At 45.0% G+C, this 23344-nt stretch overlaps 2 protein-coding genes across 3 annotated transcripts; one reads left to right on the top strand and one right to left on the bottom strand.

Annotated features, from left to right (window-relative positions):
- The first annotated feature begins 10621 nt into the window (after nt 1-10621).
- On the top strand, nt 10622-15069 carry LOC125536573 (nodulation receptor kinase-like). The gene is made up of 12 exons (XM_048699809.1): nt 10622-10857; nt 11152-11305; nt 11471-11542; nt 11630-11701; nt 11917-11985; nt 12075-12256; nt 12485-12705; nt 13152-13278; nt 13351-13419; nt 13618-13807; nt 13949-14081; nt 14267-15069. Exons 1-12 carry the CDS (start codon nt 10752-10754, stop codon nt 14642-14644), a joined length of 1773 nt encoding a protein of 590 aa, XP_048555766.1. The 5' UTR covers nt 10622-10751; the 3' UTR covers nt 14645-15069.
- Nucleotides 15070-15547: 478 nt separating this feature from the next.
- Nucleotides 15548-22872, bottom strand: LOC125536572. 2 transcript variants are annotated; one of them, XM_048699808.1, is made up of 7 exons: nt 22520-22872; nt 20780-20890; nt 20393-20450; nt 19646-19729; nt 19477-19515; nt 18512-19369; nt 15548-18149 (listed from the first exon to the last, which is right to left on the bottom strand). In XM_048699808.1, exons 4-7 carry the CDS (start codon nt 19646-19648, stop codon nt 16131-16133), a joined length of 2919 nt encoding a protein of 972 aa, XP_048555765.1. In that variant the 5' UTR covers nt 19649-19729; nt 20393-20450; nt 20780-20890; nt 22520-22872; the 3' UTR covers nt 15548-16130. The 2 variants fall into 2 exon arrangements, with proteins under 2 accessions (XP_048555765.1, XP_048555764.1); XM_048699807.1 differs by lacking the exon at nt 20780-20890.
- Nucleotides 22873-23344: the final 472 nt, after the last annotated feature.

Genomic DNA, 23344 nt, shown 5'->3' on the forward strand with positions numbered 1-23344 from the left:
GGGGTGCCCCCCCCCCGCCTCCATATATAAAGGGGGGAGGAGGAGATGACCGGCCAAAGGGGGTGCGTGATACGTCTCCAACGTATCTATAATTTTTGATTGTTCCATGCTATTATATTGTCTGTTTTGGATGTTTAATGGGCTTTATTATGCAATTTTATATTATTTTTGGGACTAACCTATTGATCGAAGGACCAGTGCAAATTGTTGTTTTTTTGCCTATTTCAGTGTTTCGCAGAAAAGGAATATCAAATAGAATCCAAATGGAATGAAACCTTAGCGAGGATCTTTTTCTGGAACAAACGCAATCCAGGAGACTTGGAGTGGAGGTCAAGGAAGCAACGAGGCGGCCACGAGGTAGGGCAGCGTGCCCAGGGGGGCAGGTGCGCCCCCACCCTCGTGGGCCCCTCTTAGCTCCACCGACCTACTTCTTTCGCCTATATATACTCTTATACCCTGAAAACATCCAGGGGAGCCACGAAACCACTTTTCCACCGCCGCAACCTTCTATACCCGTGAGATCCCATCTAGGGACCTTTTCCGGTGATCTTCCGGAGGGGGATTCAATCACAGAGGGTTTCTACATCAACACCATAGCCTCTTCGATGATGTGTGAGTAGTTTACCACAGACCTTCAGGTCCATAGTTATTAGCTAGATGGCTTCTTCTCTCTCTTTGGTTCTCAATACAAAGTTCTCCTCGATGTTCTTGGAGATCTATTCAATGTAATATTCTTCTGCGGTGTGTTTGCCAAGATCCGATGAATTGTGGGTTTATGATCATGCCTAGATATTCTCATAACTATGCGCTTTTCTATCAATTGCTCGGCAGTAATTTGTTCACCCACCGTAATATATGCTATCTTGAGAGAAGCCACTGGTGAAACCTATGGCCCCCGGGTCTACTTTACATCATATAAGTTTCCGATCTACAATTCTAGTTTACTATTTATTTTGCAATCTTTACTTTCCAATATATACAAAAATACCAAAAATATTTATCTTATTATCTTTATCAGATCTCACTTTTGCAAGTGGCCGTAAAGGGATTGACAACCCCTTTATCGCATTGGTTGCAATGTTCTTATTTGTTTTTGCAGGTACTAGGCAATTTGCGTGTAGTCTCCTATTGGATTGATACCTTGGTTCTCAAAAACTGAGGGAAATACTTATGCTACTTTGCTGCATCACCCTTTCCTCTTCAAGGGAAAACCAATGCATGCTCAAGAGGTAGCAAGAAGGATTTCCGACACCGTTGCCGGGGAGATCTATGCTCAAGTCAAGACATACCAAGTACCCATCACAAACTCTTATCCCTCAGATTACATTATTTTCCATTCGACTCTTGTTTTCCTCTCCCCCGCTTCACCTTTTCCATTTTATTCTCCCTCTTCTGTTCGCCCTTCTGTTTGCTCATGTTACCATGTGCCTTCTATTAGCTTGCATCTTCGCTTGCATCTATTGTTATGGATCCTCATCCTCTTGCTAATATTTTGAAAAGATCCAATTATGATGAACCAATTGCTAGTGAGTTGAGTGCACTAGATTATCTTTATGGAGTTTTGCTTGAAATCCATGAATCTAAAAATTGTGATGAAGTGCTTTATCAAGTGATTCACGATAGATCTTTGAATAAAAAGCATGATTGCAATGATGTTATTATAAATTTTATGAATGTCAATTGTGCTAATAATATGCAAAACCCTAAGCTTGGGGATGCTAGTTTTGCTATGTCCACTACTTGTTGCAATGATCATGATTGGGGTGATTCTTCTTTTGATCTTGAAAATTTATTTAAGGCCGATGATGAATATGAGATTGATAATAATGTTTGCAATAATATTGAAAGTGGGTTTGGAAGAGTGTCAACTTTAGATCCCACATATTTGGAGAATGTTCAATCTTATGAAGTTTTTTGATAAAAGTGGGTTTGGAGAGGTCATGACTTTAGTTAATGTTAACCCCACTATTTTGGAAGAGTGTCAACTTTGCATACATGTGGATCGTGTTAAGAATATGTTTTGTGATAGCTATATTGTTGAATTTGCTTATGATCCTACATGTAATTATTATTGTTGTAGTGCTTAGGCGAAGCCCTGCGCGGATCACTTCACCATCACAGTCAACACGCCGTCATGCTGACGGAACTCTCCCTCGACACTTTGCTGGATCAAGAGTTCGAGGGACGTCATCGAGATGAACGTGTGTAGAACTCGGAGGTGCCGTACGTTCGGTACTTGATCGGTTGAATCGAGAAGACGTTCGACTACATCAACCGCGTTAAGTAAACGCTTCCACTTTCGGTCTACAAGGGTACGTGGACACACTCTCCCCCTCTCATTGTTATGCATCTCCTAGATAGATCTTGCGTGATCATAGGATTTTTTTTTGAAATTGCATGCTACGTTCCCCAACATGAACCACACGTGGCAACTAGGTAAACACACATGGCAACTATTGTTTGACCATATGTGGCAAGTGGTTAATCACACACGACAACTATGGTTTGATTACACGTGGCAAGTACCATAAACTAGACATGGCAACTATAGTTAACCAAATCAGAGAGAGATGCCATGCTTTTACAACTACATTTGCCATTCCAGATAACTACATCTGGCATCCTGGATGGCAACTAAATCGTCATCCCACGGGTACCTAACGTAGCTATGCCAGGACGTGTGGGCACATCTGCTTTGTGCCACACACGCGGGGTGGGGAGTAGTACTTGTTGGGTGTGTGGCACGAAGTAGATGCGCCCACACGTGTGGGCAATTCTAACGTTCGCCCACACACAGCCCGTGTGGGCTACCTCCTGCTCATGCCACACACGGTGTTGAAGGAAATATGCCCTAGAGGCAATAATAAAGTTGTTATTTTTATTTTCTTATATCATGATAAATGTTTATTATTCATGCTAGAATTGTATTAACCGGAAACTTGATACATGTGTGGAAACATAGACAAAACACCATGTCCCTAGTAAGCCTCTACTAGACTAGCTCGTTAATCAAAGATGGTTAAGTTTCCTAACGATAGACATGTGTTGTCATTTGATGAACCGGATCACATCATTAGGAGAATGATGTGATGGACAAGACCCATCCGTTAGCTTAGCATATTGATTGTTCAGTTTTATTGCTATTGCTTTCTTCATGTCAAATACATATTCCTTCGAATATGAGCTTATGCAACTCCCGAATATCAGAGGAATGCCTTGTGTGCTATCAAACGTCACAACGTAACTAGGTGATTATAAAGATGCTCTACGGGTATCTCCGAAGGTGTTTCTTGGGTTGGCATAGATCGAGATTAGGACTTGTCACTCCGAGTATCGGAGAGGTATCTGTGGGCCCTCTCGGTAATGCGCATCATAAGAAGCCTTGCAAGCAAAGTGGCTAATGAGTTAGTTACAAGATGATGTATTACAAAACGAGTAAGGAGACTTGCCGGTAACGAGATTGAACTAGGTATGAAGATACCGACGATCAAATCCCGGGCAAGTAACATACCGATGGACAAAGGGAATTACGTATGCTGTCATAACGGTTCGACCGATAAAGATCTTCGTAGAATATGTAGGAGCCAATATGGGCATCCAGGTTCCACTATTGGTTATTGACCAGAGAGGTATCTCGGTCATGTCTACATAGTTCTCGAACCCGTAGGATCCGCACGCTTAACGATCGTTGACGATATAGTATTATATGAGTTATGTGATTTGGTGACTGAATGTTGTTCGGAATCCCGGATGAGATCACGGACATGACGAGGAGTCTCGAAATGGTCGAGAGGTAAAGATTTATATATAGTATGATGTTATTCGGACACCGGAAGTGTTCCGGAGGGTATCGGGTACTTATCGGGTCCCCGGAAAGGAGTTTCGGGCACCCTCGGCAAAGATATGGGCCTTGTGGCCAAGTGAGGGAACACACCAGCCCTAGTGCGCCCCTATAGAGGCCAGCCCTGGTGCTCCCCTATAGAGGCCAGCCCTATGAGGAGGAGAAGGAAAGAGGGGAGGGCAAGGAAAGTGTGGATTAGGATTCCTACTTCCTTCCCTCTCCCCTCCCTCTTTCCTTCCCCCTCGGTTATATATGGCAGGGGGCGCACGGCTTGGGAAGGACTCCAAATAGGATTCCTCCTACTTGGGTGTCTCCTATGGCTGCTCCTCCCTCCCTCCCACCTACATATATTAGGAGGGGGGTGCCTAGCACACACCAGACAATTGCCTAGCCGTGTGCGGCGCCCCCCTCCACAGTTTACACCCTCGGTCATATCTTCGTGGTGCTTAGGCGAAACCCTGCGAGGATCACTTCACCATCACCGTCACCACACCGTCGTGCTGACGGAACTCATCTACTACCTCGATGTCTTGCTGGATCAAGAAGGCGAGGGACGTCACCGAGCTGAACGTGTGCAAAACTCGGAGGTGCCGTGCGTTCGGTACTTGATCAGTTGGAGCTAGAAGAAGTTCGACTACATTAACTGCGTTGTCAAACGCTTCAGCTTTCGTTCTACAAGGGTATGTAGACATACTCTTCCCCTCGTTGCTATGCATCTCCTAGATAGATCTTGCGTGAGCGTAGGATTTTTTTTGAAATTGCATGCTACGTTTCCCAACAGGTGTGTGGGCGGATGTCTAGTATGCCACACATGTGGGCGTTATCAGGACCCTTTATTTTTGCCTCGATTACTATTGGTGGCCTTATATAGATGTAAAATGTATATTCATAGTGGCCTTGTATAAGTAAATGGAGGGAGTACAAGGGAAAAGAAAAAAAGGCAAAGAAAGGCAAACCATCCACTTTGCATTATTATTGGACGGAGCTTGAACATGAGGAGAAGTGGAAGAACCACGATACATATGAAGCTCCTAGGAAGAACTCCAAGAGTTCGGTTGGAGATGCAACAGTAGTTGATGATGATGAGGAGGAGGAGGACAGTGATGATGCATCAAGTGGCGAGGAAGGAAAAAAGAAGCCTCACTCCCAACTCGGTTGCTCCTACAAAAAGGCCCGATGGAAGAAAGAAAGGCAAAGAATGGAGGAGACAATGAAATGAAGGAATCAATGGACGTCATCATGAATGCAAGAAAAGAGATGGCGGGAGAAAGGAAAATGATGAAATTCAAAGAAATTGATAAGAGGGCGGTGGCCAAGGAGAGGCAGGCGATGGCGAAGGAGAGGAGCCGGCAGCAGAGGAGGCAAAGGTTGTGGCTGAGGAGGGGAAGGTGACAGTTGAGGAAAGGAAGATGGCCATGGAAGAACACATCCAAGCCATGGAACAAGAGCAAAAGTTTATGTCCATGGGCACATGTGGTCTTAATGAGAAGGCAAAATCATACGTTGGGCTTTGTCGTGACCAAGTGTTGGCGATGAGGTCTATGGGAGGAGACATGGGTGCCATGGGTAGCGGCATGGATGCCATGTGTGGCGGCATGGGAGGATTCATGGGAGGTGGCATGAGAGGATTCATGCCTTCCATGGGAGGTAGCATGGGAGGATTTATGTGTAACGCCCTTGATGCGGCTATATCTCCCACGTGTCGAAGCACGACTTAGAGGCATAACCGCATTGAAAGCAATGTCGCAAGTGAGGTAATCTTCACACAACCCATGTAATACATAAGGGAAAGAGATACATAGTTGGCTTACAATCGCCACTTCACACAATACATGAATAAAGCATTACATCATCCAAATACAATCAAGGTCCGACTACGGAACCAAAATAAAAGAAGAACCCCAAGTGCGACAAAGGTCCCCGATCGACCCCAACTGGGCTCCACTACTGATCAACTAGAACGGAACAACACAAAGGATAAGATCTTCATCGAGCTCCTCCTGAGCTTGGTTGCGTCATCTGCACGGACTCATCGGCACCTGCAAGCTGGTTTTGGAAGTAACTGTGAGCCACGGGGACTCAGCAATCTCGCACCCTCGCGATCAAGACTATTTAAGCTTATGGGTAAGGTAACAGGTATGAGGTGGAGCTGCAGCAAGTGACTAGCATATATGGTGGCTAACATTCGCAAATGAGAGCGAGAAGAGAAGGCAAAGCACGGTCGATAAAAGTATGATCAAGAAGTGATCCTAGAACAACCTACGTCAAGCATAACTCCAACACCGTGTTCACTTCCCGGACTCCGCCGGAAAGAGACCATCACGGTTACACACGCGGTTGAAGCATTTTAATTAAGGTCAACTTCAGGTTTTCTACAACTGGACGTTAACAAATTCCCATCTGCCCATAACCGCGGGCACGGCTTTCGAAAGTTCAAAACCCTGCAGGGGTGTCCCAACTTAGCCCATCACAAGCTCTCACGGTCAACGAAGGATATTCCTTCTAGCGGGAAGACCCGATCAGACTCGGAATCCCGGTTACAAGACATTTTGACAATGGTAAAACAAGACCAGCAAAGCCACCCAGATGTGCCGACAAATCCCGATAGGAGCTGCACATATCTCGTTCTCAGGGCACACCGGATGAGCAAGACGTCGGGTAAGCCAGCCCAGAGTTGCCCCTGGTAGCCTCGGACATCGCTCAGTTGGACCAACACTTAGAGAAGCACTGGCCCAGGGGGTTAAAATAAGATGACCCTTGAGCCGGCCGACTCAAGGGAAAGAAAAGGCTAGGTGGCAAATGGTAAAACCAATGTTGGGCCTTGCTGGAGGAGTTTTATTCAAGGCGAACTGTCAAGTGGTTCCCATTATTACCCAACCGCGTAAGGAACGCAAAATCCGGGAACATAACACCGATATGACGGAAACTAGGGCGGCAAGAGTGGAAAAAAACACCAGGCATAAGGCCGAGCCTTCCACCCTTTACCAAGTATATAGATGCATTAATTAAAATAAGATATATTGTGATATCCCAACAAGTAAACAATGTTCCAACAAGGAACGATCTCCATGTTCCAACAGGGAACAAACTTCAATCTTCACCTGCAACTAACAACGCTATAAGAGGGGCTGAGCAAAGCGGTAACATAGCCAAACAACGGTTTGCTAGGACAAGGTGGGTTAGAGGCTTGGTTCAACAATATGGGAGGCATGATAAGCAAGTGGTAGGTATCGCAGCATAGGCATAGCAAAAGAGCGAGCAACTAGCAAGCAAAGATAGAAGTGATTTCGAGGGTATGGTCATCTTGCCTGAGATCCCGCAAGGAAGAAGAACGAGTCCATGAAGAAGACAAACGGACGTAGTCGAACGGGTCCTCACACACACGACATTACCGGAACCAATCCAAAGAAACAATACCGGAAAAGAGCAAACAACATAGTAAACAAACCACACATGAACATGGTATGATGCACAATCAAGTGTGATGCATGTCCGGTTAATGAAGCATGGCATGGCAAAGTGCAACAAACATCGCTACAAATTAAGTGGAGCTCAATATGCAACGAGTTGCATCTTGACAAAACACCACAACACGTTATTTAGTTCGATCTCGTTTATGTACTCAACAATATTAAATGTTGGTTAACATGGCAAGAGGGTGAAGCAAAAGAAAACTACTTATCTAGTCAAGTTTAAATGAGGCCGGAAACAACAAACAACAATTCCGGTAAATCCCCATATGCATATTTTTAGGTTTGGTACTGTTCTGTCCTAAACACAATTTTAGAGGTATTAAACATGCAAAACAAGTACACCATGTTAAACTAGGTATTTTTCTACCCCATTTACATATAAAGATTATTTAAATTCGAGCTACGGTTAATTAGTTATGAATTAAATCATTTTAACATGGCGTAGGAGCAAATTTAACCAAACAGCATTTTAAACTTTTTAACATGGCAAGAAAGTGGCATATTATTAATCTACACATAATTTTAAGCAAGTTTCATATATAAATTATTTTAAACCGATGCACGGTTGAGGAGTTATTAAATGCATGAAGTATGAGGGTTTTTCTGCAAAACTGATGTTCTTTGGGAAAAATAGCTAAATCCGCTGGACAGGAAAAAAATAGAAACGGGCCGAAACAAGTTGGCCCAACAGGAGGAAAAAATAGAGGAGGGGCGCTGCGGGGGCTGCTCACCCTAGGCCTGGCCCAGTCGGTGGGAGGAGGGAGGCCTGCAGGGGCGATGCTGGGCCGGATGAGGCAGGCGGCTGGGCTGGGCCAGCTTGAGCTAGCCTTGAAGGCCGAAGGGGAAGCAGGCGTTGCGCGTCTCAGGCAGCAGAGGCGAGGCGCTGGGCCTGGAATCGGGACGAGGCCGGTCCAGGCGCGGTGGATCTGGCGGTTGACTCGATCGAGTCAACGTGGTCGAGCGGTCGCTGGCGCTGGTCGTCGTTCTGAAAGAGAAAAGGCAGCGATGGGTTCAGGGCGCCGCGGGAACAGGCAAGGGCGGTGCAGGGCCGGGACGGCGCGGGGTCCAGCCATGGAGACGAGCTAGCGTCAAGGTGCGGCGGCGCTTGTGGGGTCCAGCGAGGACACGTCTCCGGTGAGACGGCAGATCCAGGCGGCTGCGAGGGAGCTCCTGGAGCTGTCCATGGTGGCCTGCGACTCTGGTCGACGGCGGGCACGTGCGGGCGGGGAAGACGAGCTCCGGCCACCACTGCTCATGGTTGGGCTCGGAGACGCCATGGCGAGACGAGAGGGAGTTGAGGTCGGGAACGGCAGGGAGGCTCCATGGCTTCGGAGGAGGTCGAGGTTCGCCGGGGAGGACGTTGCTCCGGCGGTTGACGCAGGGTGGCGCTGCTCCCGATCCACCCTGGATCGAGGCACGGGAGGAGGGAAACAAGGTGCTCGGGACCTGCAGCAGATGAAATACAGAGAGAGGGGGAGATCGTGAGAGAGAGCCGGGGAGCACGAGGAAAACACAGAGGGGAGGGAGAAGAAGGCCACAGTCCTGCTGGTATTGCTCCGGCGAGGGGCAACAGGTGGTGATGGAGCTCCGACATGGAGCTTCTGCTATGCGGGTCAACGGGGAACAACAACCATGGGGATCGGGAGGAGGAGCGGGGTTGGTCAGGCACGGAAACAGAGGAGGTGGGTGCCGACGGATCTGGGCGATGTGATGGGGAGTAGTGGCGGCGGCTGAGAGGATCCCTAGGAAATAGGGTTAGGTCCAAAATGGACTAGGGATAGACTATATATAAGGGAAGAAGGGATTTTTTTGGATCATCCGATCGAATTCCGACAGACGAGAATAAATATGCTAGGGAGTCCAATTAACAAAACGGAGACGTTTTGTAGATGTTTGGGGATGTTCCGGACACAATAGTGGCGACAGTCCGGTTCGGGTCCGGGACAGCTTCGGACACGCGCGAGGGGTCGATGCACCGTGCAGAGAGGGTTAGGCTGGGTCTGGCGGATTGTGAAGAGCGGGTTGGTCTGAGAGAACAGGGGAGAGATGCAGCCGGCAGGGTTTCCGGAGGCCGAAAACGTCCGACGTTAGACCGGCTACTATTGCCGCTATATTTATCCGTTGGGATGTCAAGCGGACTCCGAATGCGATGAAACTTGGCAGGCGGTCTACTGACAACAAAACAATACCGCATGCCAACTTTCAACCCATTCCGAGAACATTTTCCGGCCACTTATAAAATACTATTTCGGACATGCCGCGGGCGTGTGCAAGTGTGGTTGGGCTCAGAATGGACAACGGAGAGAACTCGGAGAACCCGGACGAACGCAAGTTTTAAAACATGATGATGCAATGCACATGATGACATGACAAGATGCAACACGCAAGCAAATGACATGGCAACGACGGCGAATAACTGGACGACACCTGGCGCAACGGTCTCGGGGCGTTACATTATGTGTGCCACGGGTGGTGTCATGGAAGGAGGCATGTGTGACATGGATGGTGCCTCGGATGCAAATGAAGATAATGAAGCCAATGGGAGAGGAAGCAGCCCATGAAGAATTGAAGATGCAAGTACAAGTGATGATAATGAAGGCAATGCTTGTAGTCGTCGCTAGGTGATCTACGGATATGGATGTAATTTTTGTTTCTGGTGTTTGTTGTATTGCCATGATTGAAAATGAATAGATTGGAAGTTTTTCTGGAAAAAAAAAATGAAGGCAATGGCATTTGAGTGACTATGCATTTATGTGCTATGCTTGTAGTTGTGTCTGTGTTTGTAATGCACTATGCTTTGCTTTTGAAGTTCCATTTGATATGTGTTGATTATGTGTATGATGATGTTGCACATGCAAAGTTTAAACTCCATCCATAGCTCATGTTCTGTGGTGCCCTATTTTACATCATCTGACACGTCAGAAAATTTCCCTCTACTCTGAAATCTTCTCTCCTTCCTAAAAACTTTTTTTGGATGCCTTATTTTATATCATCATCAGTTGGATGGATGCTCTTAGATGCCCTTACATATACAAAGAAAAGGCAAAACAACCCGTCAAGAAAAAAAAAGGCAAAACAAATAAACAAGGGACCGTCGTTCACGGTCAATCATGTACCGTAGCGTTGAGCTCCGAGAAGGATACAAGTCCTAAGAATATCCTCCGATGACGAGCTCAAACAGTGCCGCCCGCAGAGCGCAACAACAGAGCAAGCGCGCGGTCGCTGTCGACGGCCGCGTCACCCTTCCGACTGTGCCGCTGCCGAGCACCAGCAGACAAGCGGCGAAACTATACAAAACAAAGCGCCAACTAGCCGCCCGCCCACCCGCCCGCCCAGTGCTGACCCTTTCCACCCCCCCCTCTCCCCCCTCGGCCGGCCGGCAGCGGCAGCACTCCCGTCGCCCGCCACGCCCGTATGGTCGCTGCCGGGCCCGAGATATGGTCGCTCGCTTCCCCCTCCTCCTCCTCCTCCTCGTCTTCTCCGCGCAGCTCCTGATCACCTCCGCCGCCGCCGCCGCCGCGTCGCCCCATGGACTCACCCAAGGTATACGTATACCACAGCAGCACAGCCCCTGAACTATCGATCGATCACCGAACCAGGCCAGTTAGAATTTGGGGACAGGTTTTCAGTTCTTGGGCAGCTTGGTCGCCATGACTGCATAGTGTGGTCTTGCTGCTGGTCTGTTCGACCGATTGGCTGAATCGGTGTAAACTTCGGTGCCAAAGTACTCTGCATGTGATTGATGTGACAAGCACGCTTAATTTTGCTGTTCACTGCCAAATCCGATGCCTGTTTTTCTGACCTGATATGGACTTTCTTGCTGACCTTGTTGTGCAGTGGATGTGGCGAAGCGACTCAAGGAGGAGCTATGGGAAAGGAACCCAGGACATGAGATGCTCAAGTCATGGAATGGAGGAGACCCGTGCTCCCCATCTGCCTGGGAAGGCTTCTCTTGCCGATTACTAGATGGTAACCAGGTCGTAGCTAAGCTGTAAGTGCCCATGGGATAGTGATAATGTTCACACCCTGCTTTTTTTACTGGCATGTATGTGCCTCTTTTTATTATTTTACCATATGAATTAAGACCCTAGAGACATTGAGTCTGAGAGGTGGTGTGCGGTTGCTACCAATCTGATATACGCTGGTGTCTGGACAGGAACTTTTCTTCTAAGGAACTACAAGGGCCAATTCCTGCCGTGATCGGGAACCTGACGGAGCTAACTGAGATGTATGCTTCAGTGTCTGTGTTTCTTTTTGAATGTTCAATGCCTTGTTCTAGAGATTTTCTATGTGTTCTTATTACTTGTGGGTGCAGTGATCTGCAGGGCAATAACTTCACCGGGTCTATTCCGGAATCTTTCTCTGCTCTCACTCACCTGCTGAAGCTGTAAGCGTGTTTGCCTTGTTCCACTTCTTACCATAAAATGTGATTGTCCAGAACAAACTCATCCTGGGTCTTACTGGTTGGATCCTAGGCATCACTCAAATTAAAATGTTATTATATAGACCCGTGCTTTCAGTTCTGATCATTCTGTTTGCATTCGATATGCTTGAATGCTTCTAATGTCAGTATGATCTAATCAAGCATGGTTGTTGATCCAGGTCAGTGAAGTGCAACCCCTTGTTGAGCAATCAGCTACCTGATGGCCTGTCTACCAACCTGGATTTCAGGTGAGATTTATGTTCTGATGTTCACCTTGATCTGGTCATTATTAACGGTGACATAATTCTGCTGAAATTGCTATATGAAAATCATAAAGCGATGGAGGCTGTGCTGCTGGAGAGCACAGTAGTCCACCTGGAGCTGCCAATCAGAGAACATTTGTTGTTAGCGGTCTTGCTGGAGGATCTTTGGCATGTACTTTTGCACTGGGATTGTTCTTCACTTGTTTCAACAAACGCGAACGACGCTCTCAGAAATCAGACTGTGCTTCTACAACAAGTATGTCCCCTGCTGCCACACACAGCTATTAGATATTGTGCACACCTGCCTGTGTAGTTAGCTCATGTTGCGCAACTCTTCATTGTGTGTGCATCACTGAGTTCATCTGTGCATGTGCATGGTATCAGAAACCTTTATTTTGCTGCTGTGTATATCTTGTTAGATTAGTGAAATGAGGAAAATATGGAACGAACAAATGAATGTGTTTCTTCATACTGGTCAATGCAGATCCTGTTTTCGAAGAACGCAGCATCCATATAACTACAAATCCTGCAGTACAACAGTTTTCCTACAAATCAATCCAGAGTGCAACAAATCATTTCAAGAAACTGATAGGAGGGGGTGGGTTTGGAGCTGTTTATCAAGGTACTCTAGCACATGGCCAACAAGTCGCAGTAAAAGTCCGCTCACCTGCATCGACTCAGGGAACACGCGAGTTTAACAATGAGGTAATGGCAGATTCTGCACACACCTCCATAAAGAAATCATGCCGGCAATAGGTTGCTCTTATTTTTTGATACAAAAAAAATATTGTTCAGGTTGCATAACACTCTTCTCGCCAGTGATTTTTCATAATCTATGCAAGCAGCAACCCGCATAAGCCCGCTTCATGCTGTATGTCGCCTGAGTCGTGCATTGATGCCATTTCAGTTACTTAGTACGATTTGTATACCAGCCGTGAGGTTTTGCGGGCTTAGCGGCATGCCACTTGCATCCTTATAACCTGTAATTTGGCCAGCGCCCCTAACATAAATGCTCAATTGCTCCAGTTAGTTTGTTTATTCCAGTATCTTTGTACTAAAATAATCATTTTGCGCACGAAATTCACTGAATTTATCAATTGACACAGTTCGCGCACAAAGTTCCTCTAACGACTGAATTTGTCGATTGACAGTTACGGCTACTTTCTACTGTGTGGCATGACAACTTGGTCCCTCTAATTGGCTATTGCTGTGAAAAGGATCAACAGATTTTGGTTTATCCACTCATGTCCAATGGCTCGCTACAGGATCGCCTCTACGGTATAAAGCTTTGTGAAGATTTAGCTACTTTTCAACTTAAGATCCTTCTTTTCTGATTTTTGTTTCATTTAGGTGAGGCATCAAAACGAAAAGTTCTTGATTGGCCAACCAGAATATCAGTTTGCATTGGTGCTGCTAAAGGTTAGTAGTGTAGTTAATGTTTTTTTTAAGTTCTTGATATTATCTACAGTAGGATTTGAACTAATTGTTCTTATGTAATTTACGGCCACTAAATGCTACTTTATCTTCATTCTTCCTCTTCAAATATTTTGATATTGCAAAACTGCAAATGCTTCTTTTGAGTTATTACAACTTAACATAAATTTGTTTCTTGCTCAGGACTAGTATATCTTCACAATTTTGCTGGCCGCTGCATCATACACAGAGATGTTAAGTCTAGCAACATACTTCTGGATCAGAGCATGTGTGGCAAGGTTGCCGACTTTGGGTTTTCAAAGTATGCACCTCAAGAAGGCGACAGTGTTGCATCAATGGAAGTGAGAGGCACTGCTGGATACTTGGATCCTGAGTAAGTTTGTATATTGATTTCACCATGCGAAATATTGGTACAAATCTGTCTGTATTGATAGTAGTACTATTTTTGTGCACTGCATATTATGTATCCATTGCTTTACCATCTATCTGATTGTGAATACTCCATATCTTTTAGATACTATTCCACTCAGGTGTTATCGACCAAAAGTGACGTGTTCAGCTTCGGGGTGGTTCTCTTGGAAATCGTAACCGGAAGGGAGCCCCTCGATGTTCAGAGGCCTCGGAGCGAATGGAGCTTAGTCGAGTGGGTAAGTTTTCATTGCACACCATCACAAACCATGCATTTTTATCTACAGCTGCTGCTAGTTCTAGTTATACATTTCACGGTTGTTCCAGGAAAATCGAAAACAGTAACTTCAGTTTCATTATCAGAACTCTGAAGTGTCATCAGCTCATCCAATTTTACACCATGGACATGGTCACTGTTACACAGGCAAAGCCATACATACGGGACTTCAGGATCGAGGAGATCGTGGACCCTGGCATAAAGGGGCAGTACTGCTCGGAGGCCATGTGGAGGGTGCTGGAGGTGGCCACGGCGTGCACCGAGTCCTTCTCGACCTTCCGCCCGAGCATGGAGGACATCGCGCGGGAGCTGGAGGACGCGCTCATCATCGAGAACAACGCTTCCGAGTACATGCGGTCCATGGAGAGCACCGGCACCTTCGGCTCCAACCGCTACCTGTCCATCGACCGGAAGATGTTCGCGTCGGGCTCGGCCCGGATAGACCCGGCCAAGTTCGCGTCGGGCTCCGGCCGGATCGACGCCGGCAAAGGGCCTCTGCAGACCATGCCTTCGCTTCCGAGGTAGCAGCTCTGCCTCCGTTCGTAATATATGGTGGTCTCAGAAGGCCCATGGTCTCGTCTCATGGATGTGATGGTTGCTGAAGAAGACACAACCGGAGTTTGTTCCCGCAGATGGCATGAATGGCCGAAGGGAGAGGAGGCATGGAGAGGGGACACAGGCCATGCAGTTACCACGGCAGTTGCAGCGAGGGAAGTTTTCCCCTAGAGACAAAGCATGGGCAGTTTTGCCTGTAAAATTTGTATGTTGAATTCGATGCCTATATGTACCATGCGTGTGTGCAATGCAACTATTCTTTGGACTACTGTTGATGTATTCTTTGGCCAACTATAAGGCTAGGCAGCATAAGTTCATTATTTCGGGCATTAAAAAGTATAGAACATTTGGTGTATATCTGTTACCCTCCACTGAATTATACTATAAGGCATCCACACGTTTCATGATTTATTTATATACTCCCTCTGTTCACTTTTGTAAGTCATTTAAGACAACTGAAATTGAACTGTTTTAGGTGCTGTCTTAAATGTCTAAAACGTCTTACAAAAATGAACGGAGGGAGTACTTTTTTAGTCTTTGATCAAGAATTGGCCTTACGAAACATAGGTTTTGCGACATAGAAGCAGTGCCAAAATACTCCTTAATGTAGTTTTTCTCTAGAACTAGGACGCATCAATAATGGGATGTTTGAGTGTTTTTCTCCTCAGCCAACATTCAAAGCGCGGTTCCGCAACTAGTAAATGTTACAGAGCCACAATAGCCGGCTAAGCAAATCTAGCCCCACATACTGCCACTACCCACAACTAGTAAATGTTACAGAGCCACAATACCCGGCTAAGCAAATCTAGTCCCATATACTGTCACTACCTGCAACTCAAACTAAAAGAGCAAAAGCTACAGAAATTTGAACATTTGGAACACGGCACTAGCAAAAAAATAAATTAAACAAATATGCAATGAACATGTCTATTTTGCGTTCTCCTTTTTGAATTACGGGACAATGCAAGACTTCAAAGTTCAGCTAAGCTATGGTTCTTATATGGGCACACGATTACGCAGTTTTCTAGAAACTCCACATAGTACAGGCAAAAAAAGGTAAAGAGTACAGGTATAATTCATCAGAAAAATCTCCACATAAATAAAACGAAGTAAAAGCTTCATGAGATGGCATCCTAACAACGAGGGCACGATTCTTGCACTCGCCATTTTCTTCATCTTTTTTCCCTTCACTTCTGGTATCAAAAGGAATGACGGCAAACATCCATCACATGTTAGTTCAGGCTCATATGTTTTTGACAAGAATCAAGCCCAAACATCCGGAAATGCACCGAACTATAGCTGAAATTCACAATTATCTGTATAAGCTTCCTCGATTCATCTCCTAACCCAAAACAGAAATTTGACAGATTGGCATCTGTGATCTTTTGCTTTCTAACCACAAGATCATGGAATTCTCTTAACCAGCAACAAATTCATTCTGTGAAGGTTGAACAATTCAACGCAATTGCTGTGCATGTAGCTCCTTACTCGTTTTCATGCCATCTACAGAATGCCAGACAATTTCACGAGTTCCTTTATCAGTAGAGTTGTCTGCCCCAAACAATTCAAGAGTCCCTTTTTCACTGGAGTTATTTGAGGGGGCGCTGTGAAGTATTTGAAACTGATTATTACTCATGCGCCATTCATTGACAGCGATGGCTTGGTCACTAAAATGAGAACCACTCCCGACGCCATCAGAAGGAAATGGAACTGTAACATCAGTTGATCTTCGTGGTCGTCGGACAGGTCTGCTGCTCCTGCTAGAAGATGGGAAATTTCCCTCCCCACCTTTCTGCTTCCCCATAAAGCCACATGCAAGAGCTTCCAGAGCTCGGGATGTTGGTGGGCGGCTTCTGGTACTCTGCCTCCTCGAGTTGAAAGAAAGCTGCTCACTCAAGATTGCACTACCAGAGGTATTGATATCTGGAAGGCAGTCATCTGCCTCCTTGTTTTCTGAGGGATGCATAGGTATGTCCATGGTTATTGCATTATTGTCAGATGGAGGTTGGATATAACTTGTAGCCGACTCATAATCAGAAGGCATTTGAGGGATATTCAGGTCAATAACATGCTTACGTTGAGCTTTTTCCTTGTAAACCACTTCAACATTAGGGGCCACATTGTGAAGCTGTCCGCAATATGTGTGATTGCTATTAGTGCCAAAGGTTATGTTGGTTGATGAGCTTGAAATTGTGCTCCATACAAAAGGGTTGGCCCCTGCACTTGCTTCATTTGCTTTAGGCACAGGTTGCAGTGGGGCGTCAGCTTGCTTCCCATAATGTCTTTTACTGACAGCAGTTCCTTTGCGACCAGTTCTTTCATTCTTGAAAGAAACTAACCTTCTTCTCTTTGGCATAGGTGCTAAGAAAACTTGAGGTTCAGGATTTACTCTTGGATCAAACTGAAAATTAATTTCAGTTGAAGAATTGGTAGCATGTATCCTCTGATTACCAACAGGAAGAACTGTTCCAGTGGAAGAGCAGACATTATTCATTGTGCCAACACATTGATCAACTGAAATGTGACCATTGACTCTGCCTGGAAAGGAAGAAATCTTATGAAGTGCATCAGCATCCATCTTATCACCAGTTGGGGGATTGTTTTTTCTCTCCTCGTCAACACAGCTTGCATCAGTTTTCCTCTGATCGGTATCCAGATCTTCATAAGTTTCAGAACTGTCTTCTGAATCTGAATGTTCTTCTGAGTTCACACTGACAGAATCGCCGGAATGTGGTGAAGAACTGTAGCCATGACCGGCATCTGTAGGTAGATTTCTTAGTGACCTTACCTTACATGGTTCTTCCCCTTTACCAAAACTAGTGTCCACCACAGTAAATTTCATAAGCTCAGGGGAACACCCTGGTTCACTGGGCCGGATATAGGAAGCAGGTTTCTTGTCAGCAAGTGTGCTTTTGTCAGGTTCAACATCATTGACCCATCCAATTGCAATCTTAACCTCACCTCCATTATTATCACCTTCGACTCCAAAATCAAGCAGCCTTGGTTCAGATGCAACTTTTCTCAAGACATCGCTGACAGAATCAAAGTAATGATTTCCTTTGACGAGTTTCTTTCTGGAAAATTTCTTTACACCTGGAATGAGGAAGACCAAGGCCTGCTTACCGACTAGTGAGGAATCTTTCGGCTGCTCGGAGTGCCACCCTCTTGCAAGTAAGCGAGGCCAGACAGCTTCCCAAAATAGATCATTAGATTTCGCCTTGCTTAGTCTGAAATCACCAGTCAAATATTTTATGATATCTCCAGACGAAAGCGATGAGCAAGCCTTGCCAATAGGTATTTCTGCACGGCCCGAAATAGCATGGTTTCTACTAGGATCTAATGCAAATCCAGTCAAGTCATACTTTCCTTTGCCAATTCCAACTGCTTCTACAAGAACCTGTGCACCAACTGTGGACTTTAAGCATAAAATAAACTGCTCAAAGTCAGATGTCCCCTCATTGAATGTCTTGAAGACCTGCAGATGGTAATATATAATTGTCAGCCTCTCGAAAAAACTAGCAGGAGCATAAACTGGTATAGGTGAACATCAATGCAAAGACATGCTATGCGAAAATGCAGGAGCATCCTACAGAAAATAAGTAAGACAACGACAACAGCAACATAATTAAATAGAGGTGAACAAGTATACAAAATTCCAGGACTTTTCAAAAGCAGAAGAGATATGATTGTAATGATCATACCAGGGAAAAATATTGTGGCTGTGCTAATGAAAGGAAGCCCATCCCAAAACATCGGCTTTCCATGTGCCAATGATTCAAAGGATCTAATAGAGTAAAAGAATAGGAACAAAAAGGAGGAAATTAAAGTTCAACACACCTCGAGCAAAGGATCTTGAACTTCCCTTGCTACGCCAGCAAGCAAACGTGACAACAGTTCCTGCTGTCTGGAACCAGAAAATATACGCAACCCAAGTATACATCTCCTGCTTCTTACTTTTCTACATGCAGACCATCGTTTATATGCTTCAGACTTAAAAAATTCTCCATAGTAGTAGGATAGAACTTCTCCCATTGTCTTGCTCTTTATAAATTTCGTCACCTGAACAAGATTTTTGCCAAAAATGTAGAGACCAAGAAGTAAAGTCTGTTCCTCTTCAACAGACCAGAAGTATCTTGGCATTCCAGGCAATGGAATATAATCACTGACTTCCCTCTTTACACAAGAACAGCTTAAAACTTCGCTTTTCGGCAAGCAGTACATGTCTTGCCCAGCAGATTTTGGGAATTTCTCACCATGATCATCATATTCAACTTTACAGCGCAGACAATCTGGATAAATGCTGTGTTGAGGTAAACTTCTTGGGATAATTGCACTGATGTGGCTGTTATGATCATCTTCTGAAGCACACAAAGTGTGTCCTGAAAATTCCCTCCATTCTCCTTTAACATGAGTGCTTGTATTTGGGGTCCATGTGACTGGAATAGTTAATCCAACTACCACAGGATACTCAAAACCGAACATTCTGCTACCATCAACTGGCAAAGACCTTAATTTCATGCGTTCCTCTTCTGTTGCTAGATTTGGAACTTCCACCTGGTACTCATCCCCTACACGAGGGTATACTCGTGTATCTTCATTGACTTCCTCTGGACATATGGGTTCTAGAAAATGCGGCTGGTCAACAAGCATCTCTTCAGGATTCCCTTCGTTATCCTTGATTTGAATAGGACCCATCTGCACACACAAAAGAAAAAGAAAAACGGAGGTATGAGATTGGGATCAATGATATGTAAACACATAGCTCTGATATAATATATATATACATGAATAAACAGATTTACCAGATATTCTTCTCCGTTCTTGATTTCAAGATAATCCATCTGTAACATAGCAAAGGACAGAGAGCATATTAGTCCATGTTTTGTCAACTTTCATCTGAACAGCAGAACATAAACCTAGGATAAATCTGCAATATACTTTGCATGCAGATAAGAAGGGAAATACTCTTACCATGAAAGTTGGTGGATATAAAATTGGCTTTAGCCAGACCAAAAATTTCAAAGGACAACTTGTGCCTTAGTATTCACAGATATACTGCACAAAAGAAGCATATAGCAGTTAAGGTGTCTGTTGGAACATAGTGAATCAAGTACTACTAGAACTATCGAGAAACTTATTTACTAACAGTACAAAATATGGCAACGAAAGTAGCTGTTCAAACAAATAAAGATAACAGTAACAACTATGTACCTAGCTAGGAGCCTAGAAGGAAAACTACTTTGATATAAGTATCAATTGATTTCAACTAGTTTCCTGAGATAAATGAGGCGTAGGTGAGTTTGGACCAGGACCATCCCCAAGACCTGACTAAAACTTAGTAGCTGATAACAGCATAGCTCAAAACACGAAGTGCGGAACATACAGAGAATAGAATAATAAACACATGAGTGCTTTAGGGTGTGTATGCTCACATGTGGGAAAAAGCACTTGTATATTTCCAAATTTGAGTAAAAAAACATACGCGCACATTGTACGAATATATGTATACCAGGCTATAGCAAATAATTGAGTCAAAATATGTATATTTCTGAGCTGTATGAGAAATGTACGAGCATAGTTGATACATTAGTCATTTATCTCTTTGCATTTTTGCACAGATAATAAACTGCCATATTCTAGCACAAGGTTTTGCTAGCACACATATTTTTGCACAATTTAGAGATATTTTCTTCACAATTTGTGAAAACATGGGAGTACCTTTTTCAAGCTAATAGAAGAGGATGCACATGGGCGCCGAAGATCCTAACTCAGAAAGCTACAATTGAAGGAATACAGTAAGAATGAGTTATTGCATGAACCAGGTGATATTGTGTAATATGCCAAAGACATTGATTAAAGTCTTAACAGATCATCCTTTTGCATTTGTAAGAAAAAGAATTGGACAAGGAAACATGGGCCAAGAACAAACAAGTGTTTATAACGCTGATATCTCACGGCTCTAGAAAATCCTGTAGAATGTTTCCATGACAGTTGGGGTTCTAGTCCAACAAATCATCCCATATATATGGAATACTAGCTTAGCAAGTGGTATTACTCCATACATAGCAAATAAATTCACAATAAACTGAATGGATCATTGCTCACGAGGATGTTGACAGGGGATCTCTGGCTGGAGAAGGCCACATGGGAGATCAGAAAAGGTTGCATCAGAACGAGGGGGCAGGGGGGAATGCTCGCCAAGCCGGGGTACCAGATCTGGTGAACAGTAGAAACGAAGTATGTAACTCACAACACATATGCTAACACATAACTCAGTTACCTTTTCTACTGGAGTTTTGGTTAAAATGTTTGTCTTGGGGACCTCTTGAATAACGACCTACATCTAAAAGTGTTCTTATCATTGAAACTGGCTGCAGGGCAGCCATCTGCTAGTGCCATGTTGAACTATAGCAACATCAGCTGCCAACTGCAGAACTACAAGTGGCCAAGCAGATCATTCCTCCCATATTTAAACTGTAACTTTGTGGGCACTAGCTAACCTACATCTAAACAGGAACAGGAAAAGAAAAGTAACTCACAGTGCCTAAAACCTACAGATGGTAAATTTGTTAGCTTGTTGTTTCATATGCAATGCATAGAAAATTCAGGAGTTTGTTGCAGCCTAAAAAAGTGACATTAGTTTCTAGAACCGATTGAATCGAGTACTACTACAATTGTTCATAAAATAAGAAGTTATAACTCCCAAGCTAGCAAGAAGGCAAACTATCCCAGTACAAGTATCAATGGATTCAACCATTTTTTTCTGACTGGAATATGGCCCAGGAAACAACATTTAGGCATGAGTCTGGACCACCTAAGATCTGACTAAAACTTAGCAGCTGATAACAGCATAGCTGAAACACTCATATACGGAAGTACCGAACATAGAGAGAATAGAAGCCACAGTTTACGGAACAGAAGTCACAATGATCATTGCACGGACAAGGCAACAGGTATTACGTCAAACACACCATGTAAAAAAATCGTATTAGAACATTGCTTTGGATTTTTAGTGCATGGTTCTAAAAAATCCTGGGGATTGAGCCCACAATTGAGGCTCCAACAAACCATACAACAATTTAGGCTCCAACAATATAGAGTACTGGGTTAATATCAATTGGTAGCCTCTTCTGTAGATATTGCTCCTGGCAGTTGTTTGTACCTACGGTGTCTGAATGTCTAATTTACCATTATTAACATGTATAGTTTTGAATTACACATTTGCTAGGAAATGGATAAAAACTTCCCCAAAATGAGCAGTAAGGACGACCAGAGTTTAAAAGTCCAGCAAACATAATGTGTGCAAAAGCATAAACTACTTCTGCATTCAAACATTTCTTACTCTAAAATCCAAATCTAGGCGGTATTACTACGACGAATCAAACCCCCAAAAAAGTAATTTTTCGACAACCACGGCTGCATTTTGCAGTCACTTCGCTCACCACCATTTTTACTAACACTTGACAGAAATTACAGGATATGGTCGATCCACACTCATCAGCACCCAAAAAAAAGGGGGGGCGAGGGAGAAAAAAGTGCACCCGCAATTTGGGTTCAAAGTCATACACGGTCAACTGAGATCGATCTCGCGCGCCGAAAAACAGAAGACATAATATCCAGCCATGGGTGGGTGGATCGGATTAGTACAGCACCACGCAGCTAACAAATCTCCGTGTTACCAACTGACGAGGAGATAAACGAAAAGGATTTGGATTCGATTGCACGCACGCAGGCAGGCAGCAACGAAAAGATCCATCGAACCGTGGGTGTATGGATGGATGGATGGATCGGTAAGCACAGTGTCACGCAGCTGACAATCCGTCGGACGAAGTTAGGCGCGCTTACCAAGAAGAGTGGCCAATCTCACGGCTGGGGTGGATCTCCACTGCACGCCACGCCTCGCCAGCCCACACTCCTCCGGCGGAGAGCAGGAGGACGACGAGGCGGCTGCGAGCCGTGAGCTCCTGCGAGGCGGCGAGCGTGGCTGGGTGGAATGGAAGGAGTGGGAGAATGGAGGCGCTGGCGCTGGCGTTGGCGAGGACGACGGTGTGAGAGGGGTGCGTGCGTTGTTGAGACCAACGGAGGATGCAGGGGTAGAGCCGTACAGGTGGCCTAAGCCGGGCCCGGACCGGGCCGGGCCGGGCTGACCGGAGGCGGAGGCGCTCCCGTCGGCCGTGCGTGTACGGGTCGCACACAGCTTCGGCCGGATTCGTGCAGTGTGTGTGCTGGTGCCTTGCGATGGATAGCTGACGATGATTTTGCGCTCTTGATGATGATGAGGTGGAAACTTTGCCACTTCCGAAATTGGAGAAATGTCGTTTCTCCAATACGACTGCTTTTTTTCCTCGGGCTTGTTGCGTCTTTTTCCAGCGTGACACCAAATACGAGAGCTTGAAAGGCAAAAGTTACAGGACCTGAATCAGAAATATTATGCACCATCATGATCCAGCTGTTACCACGCTCCTTTTTTTTGTTTATTTATACAAGCTATTAGCTGTTACCACGCTCTTGCCCGTGGATTTTGTGGCATCGATTTAGAGATGTGTGCATTTTGGGTTGTTGCGTAAGTGTCTGAAATAGTTAAGCAAAGGTTAGTATGGGTCTATAGATTCCTAATCACTCTACTCGCCGTTACGAACCTAGTAGGCCCTTAAAATAGGGATGGGACAT

This window comes from Triticum urartu, chromosome 2 (genome assembly GCF_003073215.2).
Source record: "Triticum urartu cultivar G1812 chromosome 2, Tu2.1, whole genome shotgun sequence".
In the NCBI taxonomy this organism is placed as follows: Eukaryota; Viridiplantae; Streptophyta; class Magnoliopsida; order Poales; family Poaceae; genus Triticum; species Triticum urartu.